The sequence below is a fragment of the Cupressus sempervirens genome, chromosome 11, assembly GCF_028749045.1.
Source record: "Cupressus sempervirens isolate cs-2001-9-10 chromosome 11, ASM2874904v1, whole genome shotgun sequence".
NCBI lineage: Eukaryota > Viridiplantae > Streptophyta > Pinopsida > Cupressales > Cupressaceae > Cupressus > Cupressus sempervirens.
In genome coordinates, this window is record NC_143128.1 from 602,331,827 (window position 1) to 602,351,801 (window position 19,975).

The 19,975-nt window shown below is 36.3% G+C and overlaps 1 protein-coding gene across 1 annotated transcript in view; it reads right to left on the bottom strand.

Moving 5' to 3' along the window:
• Positions 1-19,975, bottom strand: part of LOC149531119 (uncharacterized) — a 255,267-nt gene that overhangs the window by 106,645 nt on the left and 128,647 nt on the right. Inside the window, exon 7 of the mRNA XM_089808559.1 lies at positions 293-435. Within this exon, the coding sequence (XP_089664685.1) occupies positions 293-435 (143 nt within the window). The remainder of the gene's footprint in view (positions 1-292; positions 436-19,975) is intronic.

Below are 19,975 nucleotides of genomic sequence, written 5' to 3' on the forward strand. Positions count from 1 at the left end.
TATCATAAACATAAGGGAGAAATAGGAGTTCTTCACTTTTCCCAGATATTGTTTTAATTTTCCACTCCCTCAAATTTTGACCTTGTGACAGAAAGCAGGGCTAAAAGTAGCAAAGTTGAACTAACTATACCACATATATGCAAATCTAAACATGTTTCGTGATATCAAGTAGAAATTCCATTCATTATTTTTTAACAATAAGTTTTCCTCCATAAGTACCTCACAATGAAAATTTTTTGGTGAATGTGCTGAAAAAAATAAGGAAAAATAAAAGTTACCCATTTTTATTCACCTTCTATGAGATTTAGAAACATTGGAGATGTATTTTGCAGCTGAAACAATCAGTGGCCAAACATGCCTTAATTCTTGAGCTCGTGAAGCTGGAAACAATGCAATAACAAGCTCGTCTACTTTAACCCCGAGGTTTGATCTGGCCTGTCAATATCAAGTCAAATTAAGGGAATAGTCACTTATGGTATATGAAGTAAATCATTCCTTTTTACAGAAGAATCTAGTAATCTGTCAAGAATGACTTCCACGTCACAAATTTGATACTATCTATATTTATCTGATTCAGATCTACATGAACCATTTTCACTAACTCGTTTTTTTTTTCTTAATAAGGACAGAAGAAAGCATGTTGATGAGAGAAATTGGCATGCAGTTGTTGAATCCTCAGTACATAAATTGCATACAACCAAATACCTTAATAAAGTCTTTAAGATGCCAGTAAAGAACATTATTGCCTAGACAACAGTATAAATAGGAAAATACATAAATATCTTGACACAATAACTGTTCACTACTGCTGAGTATAGAAATTGCAATGAATATCCTAAAAATAAAAAGTAGACCAACCTTAAAACTTGCCATAGCCTTCATAAATAATCCTTCTTCCAGTTATCTTTTCTCTGATGAACTGTTCTCAAAATTCCAGAATGCAATTTCCATTGTTGATGTAACTCCTCCTAGATATCATTAATAATCATTGGTGTGCAGTAATTTCCATTGGCTGTTGACTATTTTAGGGAAATAAGTAGATATAATTATTGAAGAAAATGTTTGCTGGTTTCGAAACCGTCAGTTTTAAAAAAAACAATTGAAATGAACAGGGTGGGAGTGAAGACCCTAAGGTTTAATAACAAAGCAAGTTCACTTTCAACTTATTTTATAACTACTGTGAGAAGGAAGGTAATCAAAGGTAATTGATAGTTCCATACAGCACTGACAAAATAGGGAGGTAGAGAAGAGAAGCAAAAATATCATGGGAACAGCTTGGTGCACAATTCATAGTAGAAACGTGTTGTAAAGATGTTTGAGTAAAGAAATGAATGCAATGCTTAAATATAACAAAACTTTCCATACAAATGAAATTAACTATCAAGAATTTCTAATTTTATACTCCAATAATAATACCCTCCTAAAATAAGATGCTTAAGGGCCCGTTTGGTTGCGGGAATAGGAATAGCTATTCTAGAATAGAAAATGGGGCTACATAGTCTTGTTCTCTGCTTGGTTCAGCCAATATTTGATGGGGAATTTGCAGACCCCAAAATTTATGTTTTCTAAAATAAATAAAAGTGGAATAGGAATATGTATTCCAATAACGCCTATTTGGGTGAAATTGCAAAACCCCATTTTTGGGCCAAAATTGGAATACGTATTCCTATTTTACTTCATATTCCAATTCCGATTTGGTGCATCCAAACGAAGAATTCAAAACTTTAGGAATTTACATATGCCTATTCCGCTTGTATTCCCGTTGCCAAATGGGCCCTAAGAATTACTATAGTAAGTCCCTCCTAGAAACTATGAACCTCAATGATTTATGGTTTACCAATGTTAGCTCACAATGCATTCCCTAGTATTGGATACTAGGTATATTTCAAGCACAAATTTGATACTTATGTCATATCCCCTTATTTAAAACCCTAATTATGATGCCTCCACCCTTTTATTTATTAAGGATCAAGTATCTCAATTTTGTGAAGTCTTTGAAGAGACAAAATTGTTAGATTATCCCATTTTTTGTTCTCATTGATCTCACCATTCTAGATCTGTCGATATCAGTTCTTACAAATACATCTTTCAGTATCGATTCTATGTTCATTGACAGTAGGCACTGATAGAGGTCACCACCAATAAGGATTAGTAGTTTAAACAGAAGTCATTTGTGATCAGCATTGTACACAACTATTTTGGTCAAGATTGATTATACTCTTATGAATTTTTGTACATTAGCAGATGTCAAGACTAAGATTCACTTTATCTTCAGGTGTCCCATCTACTATGAGATCAAAGGGAGGTATCACTACTTGTTCAGAAAGCGAGGGTCCCTTCCATCCTTCTTCAGCAACACTGATCAGTGGTGTCTTGCTCTTTACCTTTGGGAGACCACGCAGCTCCGTGATCACACCTTACAGGCTTTTTTCCCTTTGGGGCAAGCTTCTAATCATCTTATCACTTCCTTTTTTTCACCGACATCCCCTACCCAAGGTTCAAAGTGGCCACTTGACCCTCTCACTTCCAATCACACCAAGCGCATGAGCCCTTGCATTGAGTATATTCGACAGTGATACTTTGCAGTGGTCCAGGGATCTTTTCAGTCTTGGACCCTATCCTTCGGTGTTGGACATTTTCCCACTAAAAAAGAATCCTTAGTACTTTCACCTGGGTTGCTTTGTTTTCTTTTTTGTTTCTTCTCAAATACCATTTGGTGCTCTTGTTGTTGGTTGTTGCCCTTGTTGTATGCTTTCAATCCCTTAGACTCTTTTGTGGTTGTAATGTCCCCTTTCTCTGGTACATTATAATTCAGTGTTGCCGGTTCACTTCACCTAGGTTTCGGGGGCAAGAAGGTCCTTTATAGGGTTCCATTCGAGATTTGACCTAGACATTTCCAGTTTCAGACCCATCGAAGCAGTTTTGGCAAGTTGTCCAGATGCTTACTATTTTTAGTAAGTAAACAGAGCTCAGTATTTTTGATATCTCAATGTTGGTTTTGAAGCATCTCGCTAAGAGCTTTCCAACGAGCTATTGCACATGCTTATCCGAGTTCATTTGGTCAGTTATTTTAATGCCTAACAATTATATGGTTTACTGACTAAGTGACTTTTTCAGTTCATTTAATTTGTCACTTTATTTAAAAAGGTACTATGTTCACTTAAGTGACTAAAGGACAAAAAGGTGCTTTATCCCACATTGTTTAAAAGAGCGTGCATCACGTTGGGAAAAGTGATAAAGGTACATCAGACTTCACATGGGAAGACATGAAGATTATAATATTCAAAACAAATATTAATCTGGAAGCTAGAAACAGTTGTTGGTTATTCCTTCTAGGACGCAAACCCTTGAAGAAGCATTTGAAGGTTGGACGCAATGTTGGCAGAATAGATGATCTAGCACACATCGAGTTAAGAAGATATATCTGAAAATGTTGTTCTCTCAAATGATGAAAAATCAGGAAACTCTATGGAGAACAGCCCATTTGTGTTTGAAGGAGATGGTCAAAAACCATTATCACTCCTTGACTTATTGGCTATACTTTTGGTCAAAGAGGACAAGATTGTCCAAGTGTTGACGAGGTTGGATGATTCTTCCAATTTGATTAAGGATCTCATGCAAAATATTGTGATAGAAGAGAGGCATGGGAATGTTTGCGGTATCACAAGTCCTCTTTTACATACTATTTTTGAAACTTTGAAAATGATAAAATATGAGTACTTGCAACTATTAATGGATAGAGATCTAGCAATAAAATTTGGAAGGGACAAGGAGAATGAGGTAAATGAGCTATGTCTTCAATTGAGCTTAATACATTATTCCATCCACAAAGCTGAAAAGCAAACAAGTGGGGCAGCCACTTATGAAGAAGATGACAGTGGTTCAAAGGCACAAGAAATCACGCAAATCATTGAAGGAATTAATAAAGTGGGTAGATGTGAAGGCAAGCAATGTGATCCAATCACGTATTTTCTGTTTGAGACTATCTATGGTGAGAAAAAATTTCTAGATCAACAAGTTGATAAGACTGAAAATTTTGATTTTTATGACAGCAGTTGTACATTTTCACAAGAGGACATGGTTAGTGATACAATAAGTGAGGATAATTTAGAGTTTTCAGCTAATGGTGAACCATCCTTTTATAAAGACTTTGACATAAGCGAGAGTACTTATGGTGGAATACGAAGTTCAGATTTATTCTTAGCATGCTCTGAGGAAATCTTCAGCTTGCCCTAAGTTTTATCACCTAGCTCTTATGAGATGGCCACGGCCTATTTGTTGATTGGTGATTTTTCTAGTTGGTATATTTCCACTATCAGTGATTTGCCTATGTATGTTGGTAATATATTCGCCAATTCTATTTGGCCTTCTAGGGTCAATGAGTTATTTGTGAGTGGAGAGATCATGCATTACCCTACATTCCACATGAGGTGTCTACATTTTTTATTCAGCAGGGTATTGAAGACAATGTTAGCACTCATGATGTTGGTGATTCACCAACCACTCTTTCATTTACCCAGAATCATATTGTTTGAGAAACCGGGGATCCAAGTGTTAATAGTATCTTACATCTAGCAAATTATGTTGTGTTGCTACACAAACACATGATTATGATCTATGTGTTTCAGCTTTTTGACATATCAGAGTTCCAGAGATTAGGACTACTCCTCTTTCACCAGAGTGATATGGCAATGGAGTCGGATTGGCCAGATCTATCATTGACATCGGAACAGATATTATAGTAGTGGTATAGTGGTACAATGGTGCAAGTATTACAGGAATTGGTCAGTGGTATCGCAAAGAGCTTGGTTGCTATCTTTTTGGGGTGGATATGGGTATATTGATGGGCCCCCATCTTCACTTGACACTAGAGACTCACAGGGTCACTTATGGAGTGAGGTTTTCATCCTGATTGAGTGTATTGGCACACAGGGCAGCAACACATGGCAGTTCGGTCCCTTTATGGTGAGACGTGGGATCCTGGCATTCAATTATTTGGCACAATGATTTCTATTGTACTATTTCACCATTCTGAGTTTGGAAAGATGCATGCCGAGGTACATCGACTGAGGAGTACAACCTCATTCTTGAGGCAAGTATGGGATCCTGGCATTTGATTTCTGCAGGTATGAGCAAATTGCTCGAGGGAAAACAATCTTTGAGAAGAGAGGCCTTGTAATGTCCCCTTTTTCTGGGACATTATAATTCAATGTTTCTCACTCACTTCACCTAGGTTTCAAGGGCAAGAAGGTTCTTTATAGGGTTCCATTCGAAATTTGACTTTGACATTTCCAGTTTTCGACCCATCAGAGCAGTTTTGGTAGGTTGTCCGGATGCTTAGTATTTTTAGTAAGTAAACAGAGCTCTGTATTCTTGATATCTCAGTGTTGGTTTGGAAGCATCTCGCCGAGATTTTTCCAATGAGCTATTGCACATGCTTATCCGAGTTCATTTGGTTAGTTATTTTAATGCCTGACAATTATATGGTTTACTGGCTAAGTGACTTTTAAAGTTCATTTAACTTGTCACTTTATTTTAAAAAGGTACTATGTCCACTTAAGTGACTAAAGGACAAAAAGGTGCTTTATCCCACATTGCTTAAAAGAGAGTGCATCACATTGGGAAAAGTGATAAAGGTACATCAAACTTCACATGGGAAGACATGAAGATTATAATATTCAAAAAAAATATTAATCTGGGAGTTGGAAACAGTTGCTGGTTATTTCTTCTAGGACACAAACCCTTGAAGAAGCATTTGAAGGTTGGACACAAACCTAGCCTTCTTACAAGTTTTATCTACATTTTCCAATCTGACTGTTTTTACTATTTGTAAGATTGGATCATTTGGATATTTGCATGTTATTGTATTGCTGTTGTATAATACAGTAACGCAATTGATGGTTATCTAAGTTAACTCCTGGCTTATATATGTACTTTTTGAATATTGGAAGAATAAACAAGCTTTCTGAGTTTATTTGTATGTAAATCTGCTAATTAGAAATCGATTTAAATTCTGGAATTTATATTGAATATTGGTTTACTATTCAAATTTAAATCTGCAAGTTTATATCACGGGTTTTTAGTAAAATATCCAGAAAAGGATATTACAACGGTTTCTTGTTAGACATTAATAAATTTATCTTATGTTCAAATTATTTTGGTATGGCCAACAACAATTGTATATTGAGGTTGGCTACGCATTTTGTTTTTGAGTCTCAACTAACAAACATAAATGTTTATTGATGATGGTATATAGCCACAATGAACTCAACTATTGAGAAAGCAATGTAATAGTTGTTAATATCTATGATGCTATACTTTATAAATATTTGTAATATGTGATTTTCTCATTTAGTTTTGTATCAGTAGAAAGGAGAAAATTTGTTACACACCAAGAACTATTTTTAGTGCATCTATGCATGCCAATATGTTCGATTTTATATAATTAGAAAACTTTTCTATTTTTTATCAGTGACATGAACCCAATTGATAGTGAGCCACACTAGCAATGAGTTACCATGTATTAAATAACTAGTTACTTAATACTTGAGAGTTAACCCTCTCATTGGGTATCCCCATCTTAGAATTACATGTTAACCCTCTCATTGGGTATCCTCATCTTAGAATTACATGGTAAATTTAGTGTTATGTTTTATGATCTATACTTTCAGTTCTTTTTGAAAGAGCTCCAACCGTTTCTAGCTTTGAGAAACACTAGATTACTATACTTTTCAAATGTTTGACCTTTTGTCAAACACTTAGCATGAAACCTCTATCTCGTCGTCATTTATTTTCAGATTGTATTTTCTTTCTTGAAATGGTTTAAATGATGTTCAAACACTTGCAAATTAACACTGCAATGATTTTGTGAGAAGCTATGTGCAAATGCAACTTCTTTTGGCCTTTTCAAATGCATATATAAGAAATTCTACATGTAAAATGTGCACCTACAAAGGTCATTTTCACAAACACTTAGCATGCAAGCTATATAATTATTATTTTGAGTAGTACAAAAACACGAGGCATGAAAGCTACACCTTCATTAAATGAATGCAATAATCACATGCCAGTATATATTTGTTTTTTGAAATATATATATATATATATATATATATATATATATAAAGGACCTGGATGATGCAAATGGCATTAGATACCTTAGATATGATGAATGAGCCTCTATGTCAAACGACATCTTCACAAATAATTATTGCAGCTTCTCGAGAAGGAACACTGCTACTGTAAGTCCCTTCCTAAAGATTTGTAACTTCAAACAGCCTGTTACATGATCGCTGCCCTTCCTAGACTCCAATGTGCCCTTCATAAACCTCCAAATCTGTTTTAGGATATGCTATAAGTACCTTAGTAAATGGAAACAATTCAGAATGAAAACCCAAATATCCAACACTAACAAATTTTAGATTTCTTCCTTGATCGATTCTCTCGAAAATATCCTTCAATGCTCAATAGCAGAATAAGCACAAAACATTGGCATATTTAACCAATTTAAAGGACAACAGTCTTCAAGAATTTACAATTCTCTAAACATCGAACTCCTCAAAACCATTAAAGAACCCCAAAGTCAAAAATAAACAAGGGACGCGATGCGTCACAATTCCTGCTATAAGGTACAAAGGAGATTGGAGTAGATTAGAACAGAAAATAAAAATGTGAATGCGCACTACTTATGCAATGATTAGAACACAATAATTCTCTGTACAGGTTTTTGACAAAGGAGTATGTGCCATATTAATGTCTGCCATAATAGTGGACACAGATTCTTTCAAACCCTTATGCAATTGAAGAATGGTGGAAGGGAAACAGAAAAGGAGGTAAACATTAAATATATCAATTTATCATACTAAAGAGTCAAATTTAACTATAACTGTCAGTGATCACATGAGTAATCTCGAGAACTGGAAACAGAGCATTCTACAATCTTGATTAAATCCAGGCTTGAAGGTCAAAATGGTAAATAACAGTGCCCAAAAGAAAAGGATCTAGTGCAACATAGGTGTCAACCAAAAAACTTTCACCATGTCCATGCACACAGTGCACGTGTCTGATAAAAAGCCTCAAAGAAATAATTTGGCCTCTAGAAAGATTAATTTTATACATATACACTGTACTACTTTTGTTTCGCTGCGTCAACCCCTATTCAATTTCATGTAGATGAAGCTGAAGCAGTTTTTAATGTTTTCTAATTATGTTAGAGCTGGTGAAAATATTGAAGAAGTACGACAAGAAAAGGGGAGGAATACTAGGGCTGGCATTCATAGAGAAGGTGTTGGAGCAGCCATTTTTTGCAATGGAGCTTTTGTTCAAATTGGTGAAGGAATGCGAGGATTTCCGTTGATTCTAAAAATGTGAAATTGTTGCCGAATGATTGATCAAATAGAATGGAATGATTTAAGACGGTATTGGGGACGATTTTCTTTCATATTGATCACCTCGTTGCCGATTTTGGTAATACTCTGTTCGTTTTCCAGGATATGTGGGTTTTAAAATTTTGTTGAAGGAGTACGACATAGGGTTTGCTTGGTTGCTATTGGTGCTGGAATGCACTTAATTTTTGTGGAATATTTATAGGCAGGAAATTGGGTTTGGAAGAACTATATTCTATAAATAGAAGCTATGCCAGGGGATGCCGCAGCGGGGGAGATTCTGAAACAGTGGGTATACAGTGCGGTATGTAGCATTTGGGGAGAATTGTTGGATGCTGGTTAACGAAGAATTGTACGATTTCTTGAGCCATCTGTTTGATTGATGTGGGCAAAAAAGCCTTACTTTAGACGGTTGTTTGTAATATTCCCTCAGTGTTGTTATGAAGAAAGAATTTCAGAGTTGAGCAATTGATTTCTAAGATTGGTACCTAATAACAGCAGTTTCTTCTATTTTAATTTGAAGAGAAGAAAATTGAAATCCCTTTTGACTATTTCAATTCGAAGAAAAGAAAGTTGAAGTTCCTGTCATAATAACCTTATAAATGCCCTAAGCAGCGACGAGTTTGCCTAGATTGTATGGTGATCAAACTTCCGAGGACATTGCAATGCTACCAAATAGCTCATCTGGAACTTCACCACAATTCTCTAGGATAAACAGCTCTATCTACGATGGATCACCTGAAAGCCAAAGTATGGCTCAATACCTCCATGAAGGTTTTAGACGTGATGTCATTGAAACCGTCTATTGCTTGTTTTTTTTTTTTCCAGTGTTTGTTTTGAGAACAAGCCCTCTCCTGGTGTATTTTGTGGGCGATTTGTTGACTGTATTGTTTTTCTCTGAGCTCTTTGCTATAGTTATGGGTTCTAGGCCTTTCTTGGACCCCTACCTCCTCACCCAGCTTTGATAGAGGAAAAACTTGCAGCTCAACATCAAGAGATTCAGGGACTGCTAGTGGAGAATCAGCGTCTTGCTGCTACCCATGTGGCTTTGAGGCAGGAACTGCTAAATTCCTCAATTAGCTACACCATTCCCAGTCCCACTGAAGCAATTTAAAGGCGGACAGATGGAATGGAACAAAAAATATCAAATCCAACAGAACAAACGATATTGAATCCAGCCAAACATAAAATATTTCTAGAGAAACATTCAATGCACAAAGAAAATATCAGAAAATAAATACTGAACACATAGATTAAAAATGCCCTGACCTATCTGAAAGCAGAAAATTGAGAGCAAAAGTATTCCCGAATCTTGCTCATTAAATTTCCAGATCCTGCAAAGATTTCTTGCTTTGTCTGAATGCAAAGAAATAAATGAACACAAATGCAGAACATCAACTGAGCTGAAATGTGGAGATAAATGCTGGGTGCGTCGGTGAAGATAAAGATAAAGGCGCATTTAGGAGCATTTAATTAAATCTGAACAGCTAACATTAATGCAGAATTCGAAGTGGGACAGCAATGCACAGCGCAATTTATTGTGATAATTTTCATTTGGGCTGGAAAAAACCATTTTTCTCCTTGCCTAATTCCAGTACAGCCAATGAAAAGTAAGATAAACAGGATTAATAAATGTTTGAAAATGCTTAGTGAAAATAAACATTACATTAGTTTTAAGAAATGGAAAAATACATTGACGTGATTGGTGAAATTAAGAGAGCTAATAGGACTTGCATGAATGCGTTAGTATTCCTGCCTATGGGCAGGAATTAATAAGATAATAGGATGAAGAAATCAAATTCGAAGGCTTTCTTTTATAACAATTACGATGAAAGTCTTCTTCAACCCGTCAATGACTAATAGCTTCTCCCATAAATTTTTCACTTAAATGCAAACTTTTCTTTTTGGTTGCATATTTGAATTTTGAAATATAATTAATCCATGTACCATCTAATTAATACCTTGCCATAGGCTTCTATGAATTATTTAAATAAATAACCCCATCTAATGATACTTGAGCCTCAACTTAAGTGAAATTATGGAGGTAATGTCCCCATTTTTGGCAACTCTGTGCAGTTGGTGGAGCTAGCTCATCATAGCGACCCTCGTGAGCTGACAAGGTGTTTTCCGGATCCCAATTGTGGACTTAGTATTCTTAGTAAGTCTATTTTTTGTAGTTACTATTTTTGGCAGTGCAGGGGGTGGCTTTAGCAATTGGTCATCACCTGCAGTAAATAACATTAATAATTGCATGAGCTCTTATTTATTCAGTAATTATTAAGTTGCATTATTATAATAATATTTATGTTATTATAACAATGTCATTAAGAGATATTTCTAAAAAGTGTATTGGAAACTTTCAAGTGTTGACTTCTTTTGAGTTCTTTTGGAAACTTCCACAATTTATGAAGTGGAGTTCTTTAGGAAACTTTGGCCAACAAATGATTATAAATAGGAGCTCATTTCATTGGAAAAAGCAGGCTGAATATTTATTTGCTTTTGATGCCTTTGTGGCTTTTTCTGAGGTTCTGAATTTTGATGCCCTTGCTGAAGTATAAGGGTTTGAATTCTAAGTTGTCTGTTGAATCTACAGCTGAAGTATTGTAGATCCATATTTGAGATTTTGATCTGAGGGTTTGATCATGGTGCTTCCTCTTTCTGTATCCATTGTAGCTGAGGAGCAATTGTCTGCTGAAGAAATATTAAGTGTCTTCTCTTACTACACCTTCTAGGGCTGAGGGGCACTCTTATTTTGGGAGAGATTGGTAACTGTAATTTCTGATTGCTAGTAAATTGCAATTCTGATTTAATGTTCCCAAACCTAGGCATTTGGTTTTGCTGGAGATCGTACATTTCATATGCAATTGCAAAAAAAAATTCTTAACTCTAAATTTTATCATTATAATCTGGTGTCAAGTATATTTGTTCCCATCGAGGGTTTATTCACTACAAATTTTCTGTTGAAAAATCTGCATATTCAAGCATCTATTCAATATTTCAGTTTTGTGGTATTAAGCAAATTTTGGGCCATTATTTTAGAGGATCAAGGTGCATATTCAGAGGGCAAAATTATCTTGAAGGGCTGTAATTAATAGCGCCCAGACTGGGTGTTTAAATCTACATTGTGGACGTGGTTGTTGACTATTGTTGGGGCACTTAATCATTTGCAGTTCCACACCATTACTCTTCTAGTTGTGGCGTGATTCATCTGAGTTTTCGGCAGCTATAATGTAAGGACTGTGTGCCATTTCTTGTGTGCCTACTTTCTGTTTGATAAACACACTTTAGTGTGGGATATTTCTGCATTTTTGTGGGAGCTGCATGTAATCTGCAACAGCATTTGGAGTCATTCTATTATCTAAAACACAACAGCTATGCCAGGTTTTTCATTAGTTTGTAATCATTGAATATCTGCAGCTCTGTTTATTGTTATAAGTAAATGAAATGTGCTAGCATTTTCCATTGGTGCTAAGGCAATAAATCAATAAGGAGACTCGCCCTTGTTCTTAATTATTCTTAAATCCTCTTAAAGTGGAGTAATGTATGCTAAGCTTATAATTTGATGAGTTGTAGAAATTAATCCTATCTGGAATTGCATTAACTCTTAAAATCCTTAGTTAACATTCCAGCAAAATAGCATCATCTAGCATTTCAAAGGATTCAAATTTTCTCGCAAAATGTTTGACGAAATGTCAAGCATCTGATTAGTATAAGAATTACATGTTGTCAAAGCCATAACCTGGTAGGGTTATTACAGTGGTATCAGAGCAATTTCCTGCTAGCTTGTAGGAATTGAGCTCTGAATCAATTGATAGTGGTTAGTGCTCGGTTAGAATTGCAATCAGTAATTGATCCATTATTTTCTATTCAGTATCATGGTTGATGATAGGAGATTTGTGTTGGGTATGCATTATACCTGAAGAGGACGTACCACTCTACCTAGGGAAGGTAAACCTGAATTACAATTTGGATTTGTTGGTAGTTTGGGTGGTTCATGCCAGTCAGGAGTTAGATATGTTGATGTTGATAGAGAGGCTATGCAAACATTTAAGAACCTAGCAACCAAACAACAACAGATGACAGGTGTACTACAACAACTATCTCACACTCTACAGCAGATAGCACTTCCTCAAGGATGGAATAGGGAGAGAGCTTGAGTTGTTTCTATTGGTTCTCATAGATCTCGAGTCGAGAATAGAACCCGAGATGGTGACAGGTACAGAGATGCAGATCGGGTTCAAGTTAAGGATCATCATGGATTAGTTGACAGAGCTAACATACATACTGGCACTCGTGATAGGCTACAAAGGCCCACAATTTTGAGACCTGAGGTGGATGCGGTCAGTATTGAGTCTAAGGCCACTACTTTTGCTGATGACATGGTGGCACACTTTACGGAGTGGGATGCTTTAACACATGTTATTAAATGTCATTTGAATTTTGATAGGTTCTTGACTGAAAAACGAGAGCATTCTAGAGCAAGGTCGACACCTAAGAGACAACGACCTTGACAAACTGAGTTATAGCAAGTTGCCAGTAAGATGACGTTGGAGCACTTTGATGGTACTGGGAGAGTACAACTTGAGCTTGGACTCATAAGCTCGACACATATTTGACTTTGCATCCTATGTCAGAGGTCGACACTATTAGATTTGAAGTGTTGCATCTGGATGGAGCTGCCCATGATTGGTGGTACCATGGGTTAGTTTCTTTGCAACATGATCAGATCACTTCCTATTAGGAGTTTGTGGATCGCCTGATCGAGAGATTTAATAGGAAGGATCTAAAGGTGTACTTCCATGAGTTGGCTCAACTGAAGTAGTCTAGTTGATTGGAGAGTTACATCACTAAGTTCCAGAGGTTTTCAGTCATGGTTCATGATATTATGGAGCCCAGATGAGTGATGTTATTTATGGAGGGATTGACTGAGCCACTCCGTGGATGGGTGAAGTCATTAGACCCATCTTCTCTACAAGTGGTGATGAGAGAAGCATGAGACTTAGAATCCTCTTCTCGAAGCAAGGTTGCTTCGAAATCTTCTTCTCTTCCAGCAGATAATGAGCCCCCACCAGTTGTTGAGGACAAGGGTAAGTCAATGAGGTCTGACGATATTTCTAGAGAGGATTTGAGGAGGTGTCAACTTTTCTATTGGTGCAAGGGGCCTTTCTCTAAAGGTCATACTTGTGCATTGAGGCCAAAGGGAGCAACGAATCATGGTATGTGGGTTTGCACCGATGTGATTGAGGATGAGTCATCAGATCAACATGAGGATGTCAATGGAGATGATCATACTGATGATAGAGTTTATGCTATGATGAGTATTTATAATTTGGTATTCAACTCACATATTCACAATTTGAATCGAGTACAGAGTTGGTTTGAGCCTAAGCTGGATTGTCTGCAGGATGATTGGGTAGGTATAATGAAGGAGAGTGTGTTGAGATCTCCTCTAGATTTGTCTGTTAGTGATGTTTTGACTTTTACATCACTAGCACAAGTATTTGGTGCTATATTGCAGGTCATGATATTGGGTCAAATGATGGTATTGGCATTCAGTTGGTTCAGTGAGGGTAGGGACATCACTTGCTTCTTGTGGGATCTCAATAATGATTTTTGTAGGATGCCAAATTGCTTGAGTACAAGCAATTTCGGGGAGGAAGGACTGTGATGTCCCTGTTTTTGGCAAATTTGTGCAGTTGATGGAGTTAGCTCATCATAGCAACCCTCATGAGCTGACAGGGTATTTTGGGGTCCCAATTGTGGACTTACTATTTTTAGTAAGTCTATTTTTGGCAGTGCAATGGGTGGCTTCAATAGTTGGTCATCACCTACAGTAAATAAGGTTAATAATTGCATGAGCTCTTATTTATTCATTTATTATTAAGTTGCACTATTATAATAATATTTATGTTATTATAATAATGACATTAAGAGATATTTCTAAAAAGTGTGTTGGAAAATTTCTAGTGTTGAGTTCTTTTGGGAAATTTCCACAATTTAGGAAGTGGAGTTCTTTAGAAAACTTTGGCCAATAAAGGATTATAAATAGGAGCTCATTTCATTAGAAAAAGCACACTGAATATTTGTTTGTTTTTGATGCCTTTGTTGCTTTTCCTAAGGTTCTGAATTTTGATGGCCTTGCTGAAGTATAAGGGTCTGAATTCTAAGTTGTCCCTTGAATCTACAGCTGAAGTATTCTAGATCCAAATTTGAGATTTTGTCTGAGGGTCTGATCACAGTGCTTCCTCATCTGTATCCACTGTAGCTGACGAGCACTTTGCTGAACAAATATTACGTGTCTTCTCTTACTATACCTTCTAGGGCTGAGAGGGCACTCGTATTTTGGGAGAGATTGGTAACTTTAATTTCTGATTGCTAGTAAATTGCAATTCTGATTTAATGTTCCCAAACCTAAGCATTTGGTTTTGCTGGAGATCATACATTTCATATGCAATTGCAAAGAAAAATTCTTATCTCTGAATTTTATCGTTATAATCTAGTGTCAAGTATATTTGTTCCCATCGAAGGTTTAGTCACTGCAAATTTTCTCTTGAAACATCTGCATATTCAAGCATCTATTCAGTATTTCAGTGTTTTAGTATTAAGCAATTCTGGGCCATTATTTTAGAGAATCGAGGTACATATTCAGAGGGCAAAATTATCCTATAGGGCTGTAATTAATAGCGCCCAGATTGGGTGTTTCAATCTGCATTATGGATGTCGCTATTGACTGTTGTTGGGGCACTTGATCATCTACAGTTGCACACCATTACTCTTCTACTTGTGGCAGGATTCATCTGTGTTTTGGGCACCTATAATGTGAGGATTGTGTGCCATTTCTTGGGTGCCTCCTGTCTGATGTATGCACTGTAGTGTGGGATACTTCTGGATCGTCTTGGGAGCTGCATGTAATCTGCAACAGCATTTGGAGTGATTCTATTATCTGATACACAACAGCTATACCAGCTTTTTCATTAGTTTGTAATCATTGAATATCTGCAGCTCTATTTATTGTTATAAGTAATTGAAATGTGCTAGCATTTTCCATTGGTGCTAAGGCAATAAATTAATAGGGAGACTCGCCCTTGTTCTTCATTATTCTTAAATCCTCTTAAAGTGGAGTAATGTATGCTAGGCTTATAATTCGACTGTTTACTGCATAGATCAATTGATTAACGCACACAGACAATGAATACGAACAGCAACAACAGTACTCCTTAAATTATTCGCATATGCCAGAACATTACATTATGCTTGATAAGATAAGATCAATAAGATGATTTACAATGATCCCAGATGGGGTATAAATACTTTCTGGGGTATTAGCTAGAAGGGGTCTGTCGGCTACATAACAATACTAATCTACCCGTCGGCTACAAAATCTTTACTGACAATAACACCCTGTCGGCTCCAATTTCTATCGACAACATCGACGAGTTGTAGAAATTAATCCTATCTAGAATTATATTAACTTTAAAAATCCTTAGTTAACATTCCAACAAAATAGTATCATCTATCATTTCAAAGGATTCAAGTTTGCTCGCAAAATGTTTGACGTAATGTCAAGCAGTTGATTAGTATAAGAATTGGGTGTTGTCAAAGCCATAACCTGACAGGGGTATTACAATAAAGTTAAATTAAAACTTTACAATTAAATGATTTTCTAATAATCTAGACACTAAAATTATAATAGCCCCTAAATACTTATCCCTTCAACATATCACTAGAAATAGAAGTCAACTTTTATTTCCCCATCTTGCCGAATGCACTTTCAAAAAATAGGAAGTATCCCTCCTAATCATCACTATACATGCCATAAATAGCAAGTAAATGATATTAAGCACCAATGAAGTCTAATCTGAGCCAAATGAAGACCAAACTGAAACATATTGAATTGTGAAGAAGACAAGACCCTCCCATAACCAAGCCTTTTCCTTAGAAGACCCTCTGTCCACAATTATTGGCCTATGGTCCTAGAGCAAAAACAAAATCATAGTCCACCTTGGGCAAAACTATGTAATGTCCCTATTGTACACAGCGGACTCATATACCATCAACATGCAAATAACTACCATCACTAACATAATCATTTGGAACCTAGCTGCAAGTGCTGATGGATTAAACAACTTACTGGATCTCATCCCAACTATATTTCCAATTCTATGAACTCAAGAGTCCCAATAATCCTAACACTCAAATCCAACTACATTGTAGAGATGGTAATAATCATAAAACCTAGTAATACAACCACCATCTACAAACTCTATCGAACTTCCCTAGATGTGCTAATATTGCAAGTAATCCAACATGTAATTGTTGACCTCATCTACAAAAGATGGTGCTAACAAAATATGGTATAAACTCGAAGTTGATCCAAACCACAGCATAACCAAATCCTCAACATGTGGATCAAAAGAGAAACTATGAGCACTCCTGATTATGGAGTTATCATTAAAATCTTTTATCTTTGTAAGTTGCTCATCACTAAAAGCTTGAGTATCAAAGAATGGCTCCAATCTCTGATCCTAAACAATTGATCAATTAAGGTCTCTAGTAACCCTCTCTTCAAACCCAACCACAAAATCCCTACAAGAAAGCATTGTAGTCAAACTTTCTTCAATTACTCCTACTAAACGCAGAATACCACAAGAACCTTAGATGAGAGTAGCCTCGATGATCCCAAAGGGTCCCTACTAAAACTCTCAAGAAGGTACTCAATAAATGTGTGTATTAGAAATTATGTGGTAGAATCAACTTGTTTGTACAATCCACAATTGATCCCTCCAACTCTATGACACAACTGTCTAACACCATCAGTTGCGCTAGACAAAGTAATTGATTTCCTTCTAGGAGCAGGAAACAAAAACGCAAAAGCGGACCTCCAGACTAGATGATTCTTAGCATGTGTCTAGTGAAGAAGATGGAGTAGTGTCCTGAATTGTCACAAAACTCATAGCTGAATCCACCTCTACATCACAATGACTATAGAAAACATGCCATGCATCACCTATTAATGCACTAACCTTAGGAGAACACGACGAAACAAGTGGCTCTCTGATACACTCATCCACTATACCAATCCCGATCGTCTCTATTGCACTAATACCTGAGATAATGTGGCCACATCCCCAATACATCCATTAGTACAATCACTCTCATCATGCAAGTCACAACTCATAGTGATACCCACAACATTCTTCACCCTTGCCCTGTCATCAACGCCCTCAATAGGCTCAAACATAGGAGTATTGTCATAAAAGCAGATCCTATATCATTGATAACTCCAATGTTGTTTGTTGATGTAGGGTTGTCAAGTCATCATCATTCTCATGACCATGAGCTTTTGTCTGATGAAATTGTTGAGACTTAATACAACTATCCTCTAACCAATCAGGCATAACCTCATGACTCTAGGAAGGACCTTCCTCATCTTGTGTATAAAACAAACTAGTGGCTACCCCACTAAGAAACGACTTAACTACCATAGTTTCCCTCTCTTCTACTAATTTTTTTCATGATGAAATCATTACAACCCATTTCACATTTTTTCATAAACCAAGAATCCAAAATCTTTTGGTGTTGTAGCAGTCCTAATATCTTTTTATTGTAATTCTAACAAGAATCACTATAGGCTGTTATAAAATGCTGGAGCTCAGGCATAAGACATTGTATGGATTTCGCTGAGCTTTTCTTACCCATGCTTTTCTTATCCTTAATGAGTACAACAGTAGACCACTCTGATACCACCCTAAGAACCCCAACCGGTTCTAACTTTGAGGAACACCAAATTGCTTTAGTTTTCAGATGTTTGACATGTTAAATACTTTGTATGAAACCTCTCTCTCGCTGTACTGTGTTTTCAGATTGTATTTACATGCTTGAAATGGTTTTAAATGATGTTCAAATGCTTACAAATTAACACTACAATAACTTAGTGAAAAACTAGGTGCAAATGCAACTTCGCTTGGTCTTTTCAAATGCATATATAAGAAATTCTACACGTAAAATGTGCACCTACAGCCAACTCTCTTTTTCACAAACACTTAGCATGCAAGCTACATGATTATCATTTTGAGCATTACAACAACATGAGGCATGAAACTTGTAACTCCATTTAATAAATGCAATAATCACAATGTCAGTATATAGTAATTTTAAAATATATATAAAGGATTTGGATCATGCAAATGGCATTGTCTGCCTCAGATGTGATGAATGAGCCTCTCTATGTCAAATGCCATCTTCACAAATAATGATTACGTAGTGATCCAAACCTGAGGAATAATAGAATGAACTGATCAAACTCAATATAATGTGGGGAGCAATGACAACGATCCTGACCCAATGTTTTAACTTTCTCACGATATAGCAATTGCAACATGTACAATATGAATACTCAAACAGATAATTCAGAAATCATAGAATACTCCAAAATGCATTAAACCGTGTATTCTATTCCTCCGTGTTATTATCCAACAGTGGGCTTGTGATGGCAAATATTTGGAAACATCATACACCCATATTAGAAGTCTGAATCAATAGAAATATTTTCTGATGTAAACAAGATGCAAGATAAAATAAACGAGGGAACCTGATGTTGACGTGATTGGGTTGGTTGTCTACACGACCACGGCTGTGTTGTGCATAGAAATATCATACAACCATTTAACCCAGTCTCTTTGTTGCCCTGCTACATTGTAATGTCCCCATTTTTAGCAGGTTCCTATAGTTGGCTAGGTCAGTTCACCATTGCGACCCTCGTGAGCTGACAGTGGGATTTAAGGGTCTCTGTTGTGTGGTTATAGACTTTCTAGCAGCCTATGGTGTGTTTTGGCTCCATTTGAGGGACTTACTATTTATAGCAAGTCAATTTTTTGGTTCCGATGAGCTCAGTTGAGTTAGAGGAATAAGGTGATGCTCTCAATTTTAATTTTGGGCTTCCTGTTTGAGCTCCAAGAATTGTGGAGGGAGCATCTATTTATAGTAAGTCACCCCGTCATGTTCATTAATCATTTTTCATCATCAGGATCACTTTGATGTTGTCAGATTTTGATTTTGATGTTACTTCAGTTGTTTTCGCATGACGGGTGGATTATTATTATTATTCATCTAAATATGCTAAGGTTGCTATTCTTGTTGGTGTTTTTTGTTGGTCACCTCAATATAATAGCTCGTTGGAACCAAGACGAAAATTTTTAAATTGTGGGAACAAGAAACAGTGGCCTTGCATGTCAAAAGTTCATTTTCTGAGCCAAAAGAAATTAATAAGTTATATTAATGACACTTTATAATAGTTTAATGTGGTGTAAGTGGAGTTCTTTTGGGAAACTAGAGTCATTTGGAGATTATAAATATGAGGACATTTGATGAGAAAAATATCCAATTATCTGTTTATCTATTTGCTTGTTGTCTTTGTTACAATTCTAAGTCTGTAGTTTTGTGCCCTTGCTGAAGTATAAGGGCTAGATTTTGAGTTTATCTTGCAATTTCTTGTTGAGGTAAAGAAAATTGTAATTGCTTCTCTACTGTATCTAATGGGTGGAGATAACCCTCCACCCATTTGTTTACTATCTCAGTCTGTTCATCCATTT